Raw genomic sequence first — 16,154 nt, 5'->3', positions numbered from 1 at the left:
ATCAACAAGGATGGCCATCAAAGCAATCTAGTTTACCTCAAGAAGTACAACCTTATTTTCCATAGAGAGATGAGATTTTGTCTGACAATGATATCATTATAAAAAGTCTGAAAGTAATTGTTCCAAAGCCCTTGCAAAAAGATAACTTTACTATTTTGCATTGTGGTCACCCAGGAGAAGACTCTACCAAAAGAAGGGTGAGAGGACTAATATTTTGGCCTTCTATGTCACAAGACATTGAGAGAGTACTTTCATTTTGTTCTGTATGTAATATTACTAAGTCACATCAACAGAAATCAGGAATACCTGACAGGACAAAATCCTTCTCCTCAAGGAAGAGTAAGCCTGTCTGGTGGATATCTGCAATAAATAAACTCTATAATAAAAGTAAAAAAACTGCTGTCCAGGAACAAGAAGGAGCAGATGCCTAATTGGAAGCAATGTCTCCTCAGTCTGAGCAAGCAAATCAAAGCACTAGCAAAATCCTCAAAAGCAAACTTCAAGTCCAAACGGGTCCCATATACTAAAGACAATCACAAGGCTTTCTTTGCATATGTCCACAGTCTTAAGGGAAGCACCCAGATCTGCTCAGAACTGGTGGTCAAGGACATCACATACATAAACACCATAGATATAGCCAACCTTCTGGCAGATGGGTTCAATGAAAATTTCTCCCCTCTGTCCCTCCATCAGTAAATCAGAACATCCCCAGCACCTGCCTCCTCCCTTTATCTTTAGGGAACAAGTCATCACTGCCCTCTCAAAAGCAAAAAATACAGCCTGCAATGGACCACATAGCATCCCAGGCTGCATCCTACATGAACTCAGACAGGAACTTGCAGCACTGTTAGGCACCCTATTCAACCAAAGCCTGAGTACTTACTTTGTCTCAGCCAAGTGGAGGACAGCCACTGTCATCCCTTTACAAAAAGGTGGAGCATCCACTGATCCAGGAAATTATAGACCCATCAGCCTAACTAGCCTGATCTACAAGGCCATGGAGTGGATTAATCATGGACCTCATTAACAAGAACATTGTCAACCTACAAACACTTGATCCCACACAGTTTAGTCTCATCAAAGGGAGGTCATGCCAGTTAAATTTGGTTGACTTCTTTGAGACAGTCACCAAAGCTATGGATGAGGGGAAGACAGTGCACACCACCTGCCTTGACCTGGCTAAAGCCTTCAGTACTATTCCCCACTCTGGTATAATAGATAAACTCTCTCAGCTAGGCATCAATCCATATGTTACCAGACGGGTGTCAAACTGGCTCACTGATAGAATCCACCCAGTCAAAATAGTGAAAATCACCTCAAGCAGTTGACCCATAATGACTGGTGTACCCTAGGGATCAGTCTTGGGGCCTTTGTTGTTTGGAATATACTTTTTTGAGGTGTAGGCCAAAGCCAGTGGGCTATGGCTGACCAAGTTTGCAGATGACTGCAAGCTGGGTGTTGTCATCAGTTCCCCTAGTGATATGGACATCCTCCAAGAGGGTCTCACCCAAACATATGAATGGTGCCAGAAACATGGCCTCAAACTGAATGCCAAAAATGTATCATCATCCCCTTTGGGGAGAGTGACATCCCCACAAATTATCACATTAATAACAAGGTCCTAAACACGCAATCAGTTGTGAGGGATTTGGACACCCAGGTTGATAGCAAACTGACTTTTGACCACCATATTGCCTCCGTTGTATGGAAAGCTTTCTACATGGCCCACCTCATTAGTAAGGGTATCTCATCAAGGGACAAGCTAGTCATAATATCCCTGTATACTTCCCTTATAAGACCCATTATTGAGTACAGTGCCCCTTTTGGCATGTACCTCATAAAGCACATGCAGTAGCTGAAGAGACCACAGAGGTTCCTCACCAGGAGTATCCAGGGCCTCAAAAATCTACCCTACACAGATAGGCTAAAGGCTCTGTGTCTCTACTCAGTCTCCTACAGACTCCTCAGAGGTGACATCTGTCTGGCATACAGAGCAAACTCAGACCCCACCTTGATGGGACTGCTGCATATTCGCAAGTCAAGCTCCACTCCAGTAACCCACACGTGTGACCTCAGCTTGGTGTATGACATCAATAGGACTTGTTGGCAAGACAGAGTTGTGTTCCAGAGGCTCACCCTTCTGTGGAATAGACTCCCACTCTACGTCAAACAGAGTATTTCATTAACTCTTTTTAGTGCAACCTGGATAATTGGCTGGTGAATCAAAAATACACCCCTGGGATTCCATTTGAGTCCCTGCTGCACTGGGGCATTGGGTGCTGACTTGTTGGAACAAGGGCTACATTTTTGGCTAGGCTTGTAAGGGCCTCAAGGCCAATAGCCTAGCAACTTCCTGTGATCCTATGATCCTGAGAAAGAACCACTTCAACTAAACCAGATTCCTGAACTACCTTGGTCGACAGTAGCCACTGAAATTTTCGAATGGAATGGTCAACATTATTTGGTGTTAGTAGACTCTTATTCTAATTGGTTCAAGATTGACCTACTTCCTAATGTAGCATCCAGTACTGTCATTACTAAGATGAAGCTTCATTTTGCAGTCCACGGTAGTCTGCACAAAGCTATTTCTGACAATGGCATGCAGTTTACAAGCCAACAGTTCGAAAGATTTGCCAAAAGAGTGGGACTTTACCCATGACACAAGTAGCCCAGAGTATCTGCAGCCAAATGGTTTGGCAGAATGTGCAATTCAAAGTGCAAAACAGTTATAGAGAAGTCAAAACAAGACACTAGTAATGTTTTCCTGAATCTGTTGAATCTCAGAAATATTCCTTGTAATAGACATCTTGGTTCACCTGCCCAGAGACTTCTGTCGAGATAAACCAGAAGCACATTACTAATCAGTAGACAATTGTTGGTTCCATGTGTCAAGAACAACAGGTTAGTGAAAACAAATCTGTTGAAGAAGCGTTTAACCCAAAAGCCCTACTACAATAAGACCAGCAAACCACTCGATCCATTATGAGAAGGAGAGGTGATAAGGATGCAAACGTCCAAAGGTTATCATTGGATTGGAGTTGTGAAGAATATCTGCTCAGAGCCGATGTTGTACATTGTAGAATCACAAGGAGTAGAGTTTAGGTGGAATCAGAAACATTTGATGCTGGTGTCTGAGCCTCTACCACGGCACATAGCCTGTGAGAAAGACTCTTTATCTCAGAGTGAGTTGTTCAGTGTTCCAGTTCCAGAAGTTCCAGAAAATATTCCCATTCCTGTGATAAATCCAGAAGTTCCTGACACGAGTTGTTCATTGAAGGCTGTCCCTGTTGCTAAACCCAGTCCAGATTGTTGTTACCAAATCCAGTCACATTTCCAGACCATTTTATAGATACATAGCAACTTGGACATGAACAATGTGTTTCTTTCCAATGTCCATAGTAATGCATGTTTAACTCCAATGTTGTTTACAATTAGGGGAAATCTTTCTAAGAGGGAGGATGTAGATCTGTGTGTGAGTATGCACCTTTAAGAAGTTGTCTTAGCGGTTGCACATGTGTATAAATACTGAGCACGTGTGAGCCTGGCTACCATTTTGTAGTTAGCTGTTGAAATGTAAGCATGTATGTCTGTAAGGTCTGCTGTTAATAAGTTTGTTTATATTTTATGATGCTGCTAGCCATCCTGATGTGTTTCTGTGTAATAAAGCATCTAAACGAACTACCCCACCTGTTCGTCATTTACGTTAGAGAGGGACGAGTGACACATATGATTAAAGATGAAGAATTGAGTAAGTCAGAATTGTGAGCACATCAAGTGAGATTCCTGGCAACAGGAGGTCAGAAGAACAAGCAGAGGTTAGATGACAAGAACTTTCTTCCCTGTGAAATAAGTATGTTATTTAAGCCTGTTATCATTGTTAACCTATACCGACTTCTAACAGAAGAGAAACATATGTGACCTGCTCTGTATCTGTACTATTCATAAATTAGAATGCCAAAAGACAAAGATAATCGCTTGCATTCTTAACTTGTAAGACAGTGTTGAATATATTTGTATTGAATGTTTAGAATATTTTTGTATTGTGATTATCTTGAGTATCACTGTGTTGGATGTCTTGAATACTTTTGTATTGTGTTGTACTATGTGGAGCTTTTCTCCCCAGGCCTCTGCTGAAAACAGGTAATTTCTGCCCAGTTGGACTTTCCCGGTAAACAAATGTAAAATAAATAAATAAGTAAATAGAAATGAATGTGTGTGAGGTAGTATACTACAAAAATACAGCTGTAACATGTTTTTAACTTTGGGTTTTAGCTCAGTGAATGCAAAGAGTTAGCAACTATGCCCTTGATAAAGTAAAATCCAGTGCAGGCAGAATTCAACAATTCCAGAAAGTAATTTAAATAGGTATAAAATATTGTGTGTCAGCCCTACCTAAAGAATACCTTTCCATCACCACTACAGACTGTTCCATGAACATAAACAACCTATAACAAAGAAATCTGCAATTTATGTAAAAAAATTGGACAGAAATTGTTAACCCACTGGGTGGTGTAATCTGTGTCATGGGTTATAATTCTTTTGTATTTTTCACGATATTCTTATTTCCAAAGTGTTTTAATGGTGATATAGCACTTCTTGCATAACTCCACCTATGGATTCTTACTCTGCTGACTGCCCTTCTTCTTCTTACATTCTTTTTTTCTTTAGGAAAGTAGGGTTTCCTTGGAGCAGCACATTACATCAGAGTTTGCTGCATTGCACCAGTTTCTTCATGAAAAGGAACAAAGAATCCTTCATCAGCTCCATGAGGAAGAAGAAGGAATTTTGAGAAAAATGGAAAAAAACATGGAGGAAATTAGAACATGGAACAGTGAAATCCAGGTGCAAATATCCGAAAAAGAACTATGGCTGAATAGTCAGGATCCCCTGTTTCTTGAAACAGTAAGATATATATCTGTATACCTTATTCATAAAACTGAATGCATTTTATTAACTGCCTTGTAACACAGAGTACTTTTTTCTGCATTACCGCTGCAGTTAATACTAGAATGTTATTGTACATGCAGGATAAGTTTTCATTTACTAGTTTTTAAACTTTTCTATCTGCAGTCAGCATTCTGTTAATCTAGTTCCTGCCCTTCCATATTTGGCAATACACAATAAAGCACATCATTTAGGGTGCTGACATAAGTTTAAATCCCTTGCATCCATATTTTGACAGCAGATAAGGAACTCTTTTGTTCACTTATTCAGTGAATTTTCTACCTGTATGACAATTTGCAGGTCCTGGTATGCAAGCAATAATACCCAACAGGATGTGTGGTACTGTGTAAATAATGCACACACAGAGGTGTTCTGAGGCCTGGAGCCACAGGCGGGGGGGGGAGGGCCTGTACAGCCCTGGAAGATAATTATTTACACAATAAAACATACACTGTAGGGCATCATTGTGCTTTGAGAATAGGCTGTCCATAAAATTGTTGTGTACTACTTACTTACCTTTTTATTATAGTATTATTGTATAAGTATATTATTGTTATTTTTTTATATTTTTGATGTAAAATAGTTCTTTCTGCCTAATGTTTCAAACCTGCTTTAATATATGTAAATGGTGTTGGAGGAAGTATTTTACATCCAAAATGTATGATTTTCAAAAAATATCCCGATATTTACCTCATTTTTTTGGTCATTTACTCATAAAATATGTGGTTTGTTGGCAATGATTGGACATTGAAGTCTCTAAACAATGACATACATTTGAGTTTCAGACTTTATCTAAATAATGACATACATTGAGTTTCAGACTTTATTTCCTTCAGAAAATACATGCTAACACAATCCTGTTATTTGGGCAACTTTTTAATTTTTATGAGAGTAATATTTAAATCTTGTTTCTATTTTTGAGCCTTTGCCCCCCTCCATTTTAGGCTTTATCCAGATTTTTTGAGCTAAGAGGTCAAGAGGTATGCAGACCTCTTTACTGATGCTGCTACTGCTTGATCACTTAATGTTTTTCTCTCTCACACACACACAAACACACACTTCCACTTTTGTGCATGCAGGCACACATACACTCACACATGTAGGTGGAAACATAAACATAAACACACATACACACACACACATGCGCACACACACACACACACACACACACACACACACACACACACACACATGCACATTTTTCTGTCTTTTTCTGTTTCTTTTAATTCTACACACACTAAACAACAAAAGCAGTGCTTAGTGAGTGTAAAATAATGGCTTGATCAGTCTCACTTTCATGCTCATGCACACACACACACACACACACACACACACACACACACACACACACACACACACACACACACACACACACACACACACACACACACGCACAGAGTTTTCTATTTTTTATTTTTATTTTTTCAATTTTACACTCACTAAACAGCAAAAGTGCTACTTAGTAAGCATAAAATGATGGCAGCCGTTAGTTTATTTGACTGACTGAGCTGTATTGCAGCATAATATGCTGTTGTGAAGCATAGGAATCATTTTTCAGTGGGCATTACGTGTACATTAAGACGCTGCTGGAGAGCGTTCTTTCTGCAATCAGAGCGGTGGTGTACAAGTCGCCTATTCTCTAAGCCAAATTACTTATTTTACCTACTACCTACAAGAAGTGGTTTATCTGTATTATGTATGTTTGAAATTTGCAATTTGTTGAGCCTAGAAAATGCAGATCTGTGCTTTTTGCACTTGTTTTATTTGTGACCATAAACATTATTAATTTTGAAACATCTCATGTTTCCACTTGTTTTCTGTAAATGGAGATTTCTGGTGACTTTAGTGGGACTATTTGGTGACAAAACAGAGAAATAACTCTGAAGCTTTTGTGCTTTCCCTAAATTTGGTTGTTAGCAGTCTCTGTTACACTTTTCTGTGATTCTGAGTCCATTGATGTAACTCTATGACATGTCACAAGACTAAAGCTCTGAGATTACAGGGGGAATATACTTTAGTCATTAGGGACATTTAGTGAGAAATAATCCAGAAGAGTAGCTGGAACTCAGAACAGTGGAGTGCGATGGAAATGGATTATAAAAAAGATGACCGCATATCTAGAGAGAAAGTGTGAAAGGAGGACAGAAAGTGTGGAAGAAGACCATGTGCATTTTTACCATTTCTTTTTTGCTGTAATTATGCTTTCATTATGTAAAGTGGGCTTTCAGATCCTAAAATTAGTATTTTTTTTATTTAGTTACTTCCATGGAACTATGCTTATCAGTATAGTAAACCTGTGTCTGTATTTACTGTAGAATGAACAGCTGTCCAGTTACTTCCTGATTCCATATCATATGAAGCAATATGGGGCCTAACTATTTTTCTTCAGCAGTGCTATCCTCCCCCACTGCTACATACATGCTACACTCCAAAAATCACTGCATTTGATCATTTCACATATGCAGATGTTCATACTTGATCAGATGGAAGCAATTGTTTTACACGAACAGCCACTGAATAACCTGACAGTATATATATATATATATATATATATATATATATATATATATATATATATATACATATATATATATAGACAACAGGGAACAGTGGTACTTGTAAGCAACAAAGCTGCTGGCTGAGAATCTTAAATGTCAGGAAAATAGAGCCATGCCCCGTAGACAAGTTCATATGAGACTTCAGAGTAATCAAGCAATTATACCTTGTTTAGAAATCAAAACGTATTTATTGAAAAACAAATAGATGAGTACTTTTGCCCTGAAAAGAGCTTCATCAGATCTAACTCCAGCTGACATGACATGTATATTTATTTTCTTTAACATGGAGATTATTGCTAATTAACTCAAGCTGGGGTAACAGGCTGTTCATCCACGCTACAATAAGATGACACATCTTTCATACTTATTCTGTATATCTACTCCTACTGGTAGCTAATAGGTTATGGCTTATGTGCTGTATTCTTATCCTATGTAGCCAGTGCCTAATTAACACTTTATGTAAATCGTGTTCCTAGCTATGGAAAACTATTATTACATCATTGTATCTGTGATGTGATAAGTAGATGCCATTTGTCATGTTTAGATGTGACAACCAGTCAAATTAAAATCCTTAAGTATTATACTGAAGTAATCATAACTGCAGGTAGTCGGGACAATCTGACTGAACCTGTGACTAGGAGCACCTACCTTGTAAACTTTATGTCAGGTAGCATACCGTCCTTTCCATAACAGGTTGCGTTCAGCTTTCTAGTGATATATCAGTTATAAATGTGTTCAGAGAAGCATGAAAGGGGTCTGTATGTACTAGGTCTAAGATAAACTGTAGCATTCCATGACAATGAACCAAACAGGGTTAAATGTGGAAAGAGATAACTGACTCCTATTTCAATATAATCCAGCTAAGTGATGTCAAAATACAGTACTTTCCCCTGATCTGTTGAGAAGCTAAAAACAAAAAAAAAAACTCTTCTCTCCTTTTAAACTGTAGCAAACTGTTTGCTACATTTGCAGTAAGCTACTGTGATCATTTATGCCACACAGAGTGCTACATTTCATTTCTGGCCACAAACACATACCAGAATTTATTTTTGAATGTTGGTAATGCACTGAGGACAGAGAGCTATACAGTGCTTTAGACCTGACCACAAATGCAATGCCACTAGCTGCCCTCTTCACCCCACCCTATACACACACACACACACGCACACACACACACACACACACACACACATACATATATATATATATATATATATATATATATATATATATATATATATACATATATATGTATACAAATATATTGCACTATTCACCCCACCCTATATATATATATATATATATATATATATATATATATATATATATATATATACATGTGTGTGTATAAATATATATATGTGTATGTGTGTGTGTGTGTGTGTGTGTGTGTGTGTGTGTGTGTGTGTGCAGTGGTAGTGTTGTCACTTCACAGTAAGAGGTTCTCTGGTTCAGTTCTCGGCTGTGGTGTCTTCGGTGCAGAGTCTGCATGTCCTCCCTGCATTCGTGTGGGTTTTCTCTGAGTGCTCTGGTTTCCTCCCACGTTCCAAACACATGCATCTGGAGTGTTTCTCCCTGGGCCGCTGCTGAAAATTGGCTTTGTTCCAAGTCAGACTTTCCTGGTTAACAAATGTTAAATATATATATGTATATATATATATATATATATATATATATATATATATATATATATATATATATATATATATATATATATGTAGATATATATATATATATATATATTGGGTCTACCTGACAACACCGAAAGCTGACAATGCCGATGATGAGAACACTGACACCAGAAGATCGAAAACTGAGATGACCGATGGATGAAAACCCCGATGCTGAGAACACCGACATGTGAAAAGGCTGTGTAAGTATGCGGTAGTGACGGACGTTAGGGTTAGGGTGCGAGTAAGATAAGTGTGCGATATTGACAGACTCTAGGGATAGGGGTGGGTTAAGTGAGTTAGGGTTAGGGTGCAGGTTAGGTGAGTGTGCGATAGTGACAGTCTTTAGGGTTAGGGGCGGGTTAAGTGAGTTAGGGTTAGGGCGCGGGTTAGGTGAGTGTGCGATAGTGACAGTCTTTAGGGTTAGGGGCAGGTTAGGTGAGTGTGCGTTAGTGACAGTCTTTAGGGTTAGGGGCGGGTTAAGTGAATTAGGGTTAGGGAGCAGGTTAGGTGAGTGTGCGATAGTGATGGACCTTAGGGTTAGGGTTTGGGTTAAGGTTATAGATAGTTGTGTATGTAAGGTTTTGTGTGGATTTGTAAGGATTTTGGTGTGCTTGTGTTGTGTGTGTGCTTTTTGGACAGGGGATTTGTTTTGTTTGTTGATTGTCAGGATTGTGGTGTGTCGGGCATGTGAGGTTTCGTGTTTGTGAACTTTCGGTTATGTGGTGTCGATGATTTCATTGTCGGTGTTGTAGTGCATCGGTGTTGTCAGGTAGACCCGTTATATTATATATAAATATATATATAGATAGATAGATCTACTTTATAATGTCAAATAAACACGTGAAATTCAAAATGTCGAGACCACTTTGCCGAAATGGCATCTTAGGCATGTTATCGAACACCCAGAACATAACAATTTCACTCCAAGAAACTTACCACTGAGCCACCATGGTGAACCTCTCCCTTTTCTCCACTATAGTGTGATCTCAGAGTAGGTATATTTAGTTAGGGGGGTGCAGCCCTTCACATAGTTAGGTTTGATTTGCTTTTGTTTGTTTTTTTCTGTGTTGGTGGACAAGTGTTTAGTTTCCCGGAGTGAAATTGCATTGTCCCAGGTGTTCAATAACATGCCATTTCGGCAAAATGGTCTCAACATTTTGAATTTTGCTTAAGCGTTTTTTTAACAATGTAAAGTAGATCCATATATATCTATTTGTATATATATTAGATATGTATGTGTACAGGATCTCTTAGATCACACAACAGTGTTGGAAAATGAGTCTTCTTTAACCTCTTTGTTAGACCATCTGATATAAAAACACTGCACTTTTATTCAGTCAGTCAAAATAGCCAATAATTTCCCTTTTGACAAAGGAAGTCTACTACCAAGTGTATGGAAACCATATATCCCTGGGATTCAGAAATGTTAGCACCAGTAGTAAGCTCCAATTAATCCTGGCAGTAGCCATTTCTAATTCAGAGACTGCCCTGCTGTTGTCTGTGCACTCAGTGAGGTGTAGTACCGTGGTAGTCTGTCCCTTTGGCTTCTTGCAAATGTTAATGAGCCATTCCGTAGTTATATGGTAATGAATAATGTGCTGCCCTCTGGAAATGCCTACAGTAAGTGATTTACTCAGCTGAGCAATTCATAGTGTGTGTGTGTGTGTGTGTGTGTGTGTGTGTGTGTGTGTGTGTGTGTGTGTGTGTGTGTGTGTGTGCTTGTTTGTGGGGGAGTTACCATACTTCTCAACTCCCTCTAGACTAACAAACATTGGCAGTAATGGCAGGAAAGACTAGACACCAGGGAAACTTTTTAAATATTTTTCATTTGCTATGTTTGTTATTATAAAGCTGTTGTAAGTATTGCAAGTTATGATAGTTACCATAAGATTAAAATTAAAAACTTTTTCTTTTAATTTTATAGGGTCTATATTAGAACATCAAAGTTTCAAAAGTTCGAATGTTCTAATATCGACCCCTATTCAGCGAAAGCTGAAAACATCGAACATACAGAACAGTGAATTTTTTCCTAGGGAAAAAATTGCTGTTCCAAAACACATACACACAACACAAGCACACCAAACAAACAGCAATCCACACACATACACCTAAAATCTTACACCTAACCCTACACTAAACTATACACACACCACTAACTATCCACTTACCTTAACCCAAACCCTAACCCTAAGGTCTGTCACTATCGTACACTCAACTCACCCGCGCCCCGACCCTAACTCACCTACCTAGTCCTAACCCTCATGTCCACACAATTGCACACTTACCTGACCCGCGCCCTAACCCTAACTCACCTAACCCTCCCTAACCCTCATGTCCACACAATAGCACACATACCTAACCCGCGCCCTAACCCTAACTCACCTACTCCGCCCTAACCCTCACGTCCACACATACCTAACCAGCACCCTAACCCTAACTAACCTAACCCACACTCAGTCGCACACTTACCTGAACCCAACCTGTAACTTTCCACCACAGCGCTGAAAATACCAAACCAACAGAAACGGACAACTCTAGGAAAAAATACGGTTTTCAGTTGCTTCGATATTTTCAGCTTTTGCTGAATAGGGGTCGATATTAGAACATTCAAAGTTTTGAAACTTCAATGTTTTAATACAGACCCTATATATATATATATATATATATATATATATATATATATATATATATATATATATATACATGGGTCCAGGACACATGCTCGACTAGCATATGTCCGAATCACAAAACATCGAACACACATACACAAAAGCGCTTAACATCAAAAAGCGCTTCCGTGTATGTGTAGTTCAAAAAAAAAATGTATGTTTCTGCACGGGGGCTTCACCCCATTGCACGCTCCACACACCTTACTTTTATATTATCACTCTGAGATCGCACTACAGTGGGGAAAAGGGAATTTTCCCTTATCCACACTGTAGAAAACACTGTACGAAACAGGCACACATACACGGAAGCGCTTGTCGATATTAAGTGCTTTCGTGTATGTGTATTTGATGTTTTGTGATTCGGACATATGCCAGTCGAGCATGTGTCCGGATCCCATATGTACATATATATATATATATATATATATATATATATATATATATATATATATATATATATATATCTCTCTCTCTCTCTCTCTCTCTCTATATATATATATATATATATATATGTGTGTGTGTGTGTGTGTGTGTGTGTGTGTGTGTGTGTGTTATAATGAAAAAAAAAAAAAAATGTCTACCGCGTATGGTCAACAACGTGAATGTCAAAATCAAAGCAACACCAAAACACAAACAAGCAAAAAAAAAAAAATCTGTTTTTTTTTTGCTGGGGGAAAGCCAACCTCCACCCCTCACTAATTTTATATATATATATATATATATATATATATATATATATATATATATATATATACTAATGCTGCACTTGCACAAAACAGGGAAAGGGCTACTTCCCAGCCCAGACTATTGTGCAGTCTTGCACACCTGTTGACCCTCTAATTAGTTGACCAAAAACACATTCAACAAGTCCTAGTGTGCCTATATATATATATATATATATATATATATATATATATATATATATTTATATATAAATATATATAGGTTCCATTCCATTGATCGAGTGTGTGTGTGTGTGTGTGTGTGTGTGTGTGTGTGTGTGTGTGTGTGTGTGTGTGTGTGTGTGTGTGTGTGTGTGTGTGTGTGTGTGTGTGTGTGTGTGTGTGTGTGTGTGTGTGTATGTCTGTGTGTGTGTGTTTGTGTGTGTGTGTATCTGTGGTCTACAACTGTTTAGTCAACTGTTTATAATTGACTAAGCAGCTGATCGAAAGGTTTCCTGAGATCGAACAATTCCCGGGGATGGGGTATATGCCTGTACCCTGTGTTTGTGCAGTGTCTGTGTTAGTATATAAAATTAGCAGAGGGTGTGTAGGGTGCTGGTTGGCTTGCCCCCTGCAAAAAATGATGTTTTATTTGTTTGCATCATTGCTTGTCGACGTATGTGGTTTTGTTGTAAACACAGCAATATTTAACGTGCCAACGATGGGTATATTTAATGTATACGAATATACACCTATACATATATATATATATATATATATATATATATATATATATATATATATATATATATATATATATATATATACACACACACACACACACACACACACACACACGGCAGAATGTTGATATTGACAAATGCTATTGTTTTGCCAGCTTTATAATATTTTCACTGTACAATTTATCAACTGGATTAAGGTCAAATGACTGTGTGGTGGCATTACTGTGAGGTTGGCTTGTGTAGGGTAGGTGTGTGTTTGCTGGTGTAGTACATGGTGTGATCTGTTTGTAGATATTTCCACTGAAATCACTGCCAGTGTAGGTTTGAGATGTACCCTGGCAGTGATTTGAAGTTGAGGGAAGATAATCTTTCTTGGAATTGGTGCAATAACTGAGTTGTTTAAGTCTGGGGAGTATGACATGAAGGCAGTTTACCCCCTAATAAAAACATGTTTTAGCCTTATTGTCTTGATTTCAGTTTTAGGATTAGTGATGTCTGTTAATTGTTTAAGATACTTATATTTGATATTTGAAGAATATGAGATTTGCTTACATAATTATATGCATATTTGGCTTATCTACAGACCCAGGTAATGACAGGCCCATATGCTTTATAGACAATACCATGGAAAATATCTTAGCAGAATTCATTATGTAGATATAGGCAACTTAACTGATCTAGATTCAACAAAGTTTGGTTTTATGAAGGGCAGATCCTGTCTCCTAAACACTGTAAACGTCATTGAAAAGGTTAAAGAGGACGTTTACAGTGATCATTTTGTGCGCACTGCATATCTTGACCTGGCCAAGACTTTTGACACTGTTCCTCATTGTGGTATTATTGAAAAATTAGACAACCTTAGTAAATCCTCACATTGCATTCTGAATTGTAAATTGGCTGCCCAACAGATCCCACATTGTGAAAGCTGCTGGTACTCTCTGTGAGTGTAAAATTGTGACTAGTGGGCTACCAGTGGGATCAGTGTCAGGACCTCTACTGTTTGACATTTATTTTACTGACATCCAAGGCTTCCAAGCCGATGTCCCAGATGTTTGGTTGACTATGTTTGCTGATGACTGCAAGCTGGGTATTGTTATCCACTCATCCACTAATACAAAACTGCTCCAACAAGGGATGGAACATGCACATACCTAATGGTCTAAAGCTAGACGCAAAAATGTGCAGCATAGTTGAGTTTGACAAAAAAAAGGCTGCTCCCACCTCATGTATTATAAGCTTTATGCCTTCTCAGACAGCTATGGTCATGAGAGATTTGGGTACTTACGTGGACAAGTCTGTCTCATTTGATCATCATGTTTCTGCTTTAATCAGGAAATCATTCAGTCTGGCCAATTTAATTTCAAGAGACAAAGAAATAAACTTACCACTGAAGTACTCCCTTATCAGAGCCATCATCAAATACAGTGCCCCCTTTGGTATGTTTAAATCCAAGCATATTACTCAACTTGACAGGCCTCAACAAATTTTAACAAAGAAAATTAAAGACCTTAAAGCCTTCAACTATACGGATAGATTAGCCCAGATCTCATACTCAGCCTACGGGCTGCTCTGAGCTGACCTATGTTTCACTTTTCTGGTCATGAAAGACCCATCCCTATGTGGCTCTGCAAATACCCATACTTCAAACCTAAATCTGCACCAGCAAACAAGCAAGATTCTCTGGGCGCATGGGCATCTATTTTAATGTATTCCCAGCCTATGTAGTAAGTTACTACTACAGGTCAGCCAAGGCACTACTTTGGTTTTAAGGCTAGTTTTTCTGACTGGATCAGTAGATCCAGATTTCCACTAGGGTTGCCATGTACAGCCCTGCTCAGTTTGGGAGGTGAGTCCTATTAAGTGCTTGTAAAGGGTAGCAAGAAATTTTAAGTGTGTTTTCCTTAAATGTGTATATTGCCAGACTTCTTATGGTGTGTGTGTGTGTGTGTGTGTGTGTGTGTGTGTGTGTGTGTGTGTGTGTGTGTGTGTGTGTGTGTGTGTGTGTGTGTGTGTGTGAAACTGTGAATAATATGTAAGTGTACTGAATTTAATCAATGCACCCAAATGTCAATATTCACAATATTGACCACAATATGTCAACTTTGCTAATATCAACATGCTACCACAAATGAACCCAGAAAAATTTTATTGCATGCAAAATTACAAATTAATTAAAAAAAACATTTAAATCACTGCTCCTCCCACACCCTGCTAATTATATATACTAACTCCAAGATTGTACAATCTCTGTGGAAGAGGCATATTCTACATCATGGAGACTGATGATATTGCATAACTGTCAATCATTTGCTTTGTCAACTAAAGTGTGTCTACCAAAATGTCGATATTTGAGAGTTATGACCAAAGTAACTCTGTGTGTGTGTGTGTGTGTGTGTGTGTGTGTGTGTGTGTGTGTGTGTGTGTGTGTGTGTGTATGTGTGTATAAAATAAAATAAATAACCAAACAGTCCACTCCATGAAGCAACTCCAAAAAATGTGGTTTATTAGTTTATTAGTTAGTGCTTTCATCCTATCACTCTCAGTTGACTTTATCAGACTACAATTTAATATGCAAGAAAGTTTGATGAACCATCTTTTGTGCGGTTACCTGCTGTAGTACACTGTTTAATTTTTTATAATGAAGAATTTGCGGTCAGCAGGACATCTTTGGAAATGTGTTTTATTTATTTATTTTTATTCATTTATTTATTTTTGTGTGTGTGTGTGCATATATGTGCATGTGTGTGTGGTGGGGCATATATATTCACACATTTATTAGGGGTATATGTCTGGCAATTTCACATGACCATTCCAGTATAACTCGTATCTGGTGCCTGAATGTGGTATTTGTGTTACATTCAGTCTCTTGGGGAAAGAATGGCACACCTTCCCAATCTCAAGAAGA

The 16,154-nt window shown here is 38.3% G+C and overlaps 1 protein-coding gene across 1 annotated transcript in view; it reads left to right on the top strand.

The window, feature by feature from the left end:
• LOC122813723 (zinc-binding protein A33-like) overlaps window positions 1–16,154 on the top strand; it is a 273,572-nt gene that overhangs the window by 128,431 nt on the left and 128,987 nt on the right. Inside the window, exon 3 of the mRNA XM_044086189.1 lies at window positions 4,669–4,902. Coding sequence (XP_043942124.1) covers window positions 4,669–4,902 — 234 coding nt within the window. The remainder of the gene's footprint in view (window positions 1–4,668; window positions 4,903–16,154) is intronic.

Source organism: Protopterus annectens, chromosome 10.part0, assembly GCF_019279795.1.
Source record: "Protopterus annectens isolate FY-2018-M chromosome 10.part0, PAN1.0, whole genome shotgun sequence".
Lineage (NCBI taxonomy): Eukaryota > Metazoa > Chordata > Ceratodontiformes > Protopteridae > Protopterus > Protopterus annectens.
This window is presented reverse-complemented; position numbering and strand designations above follow the sequence as displayed.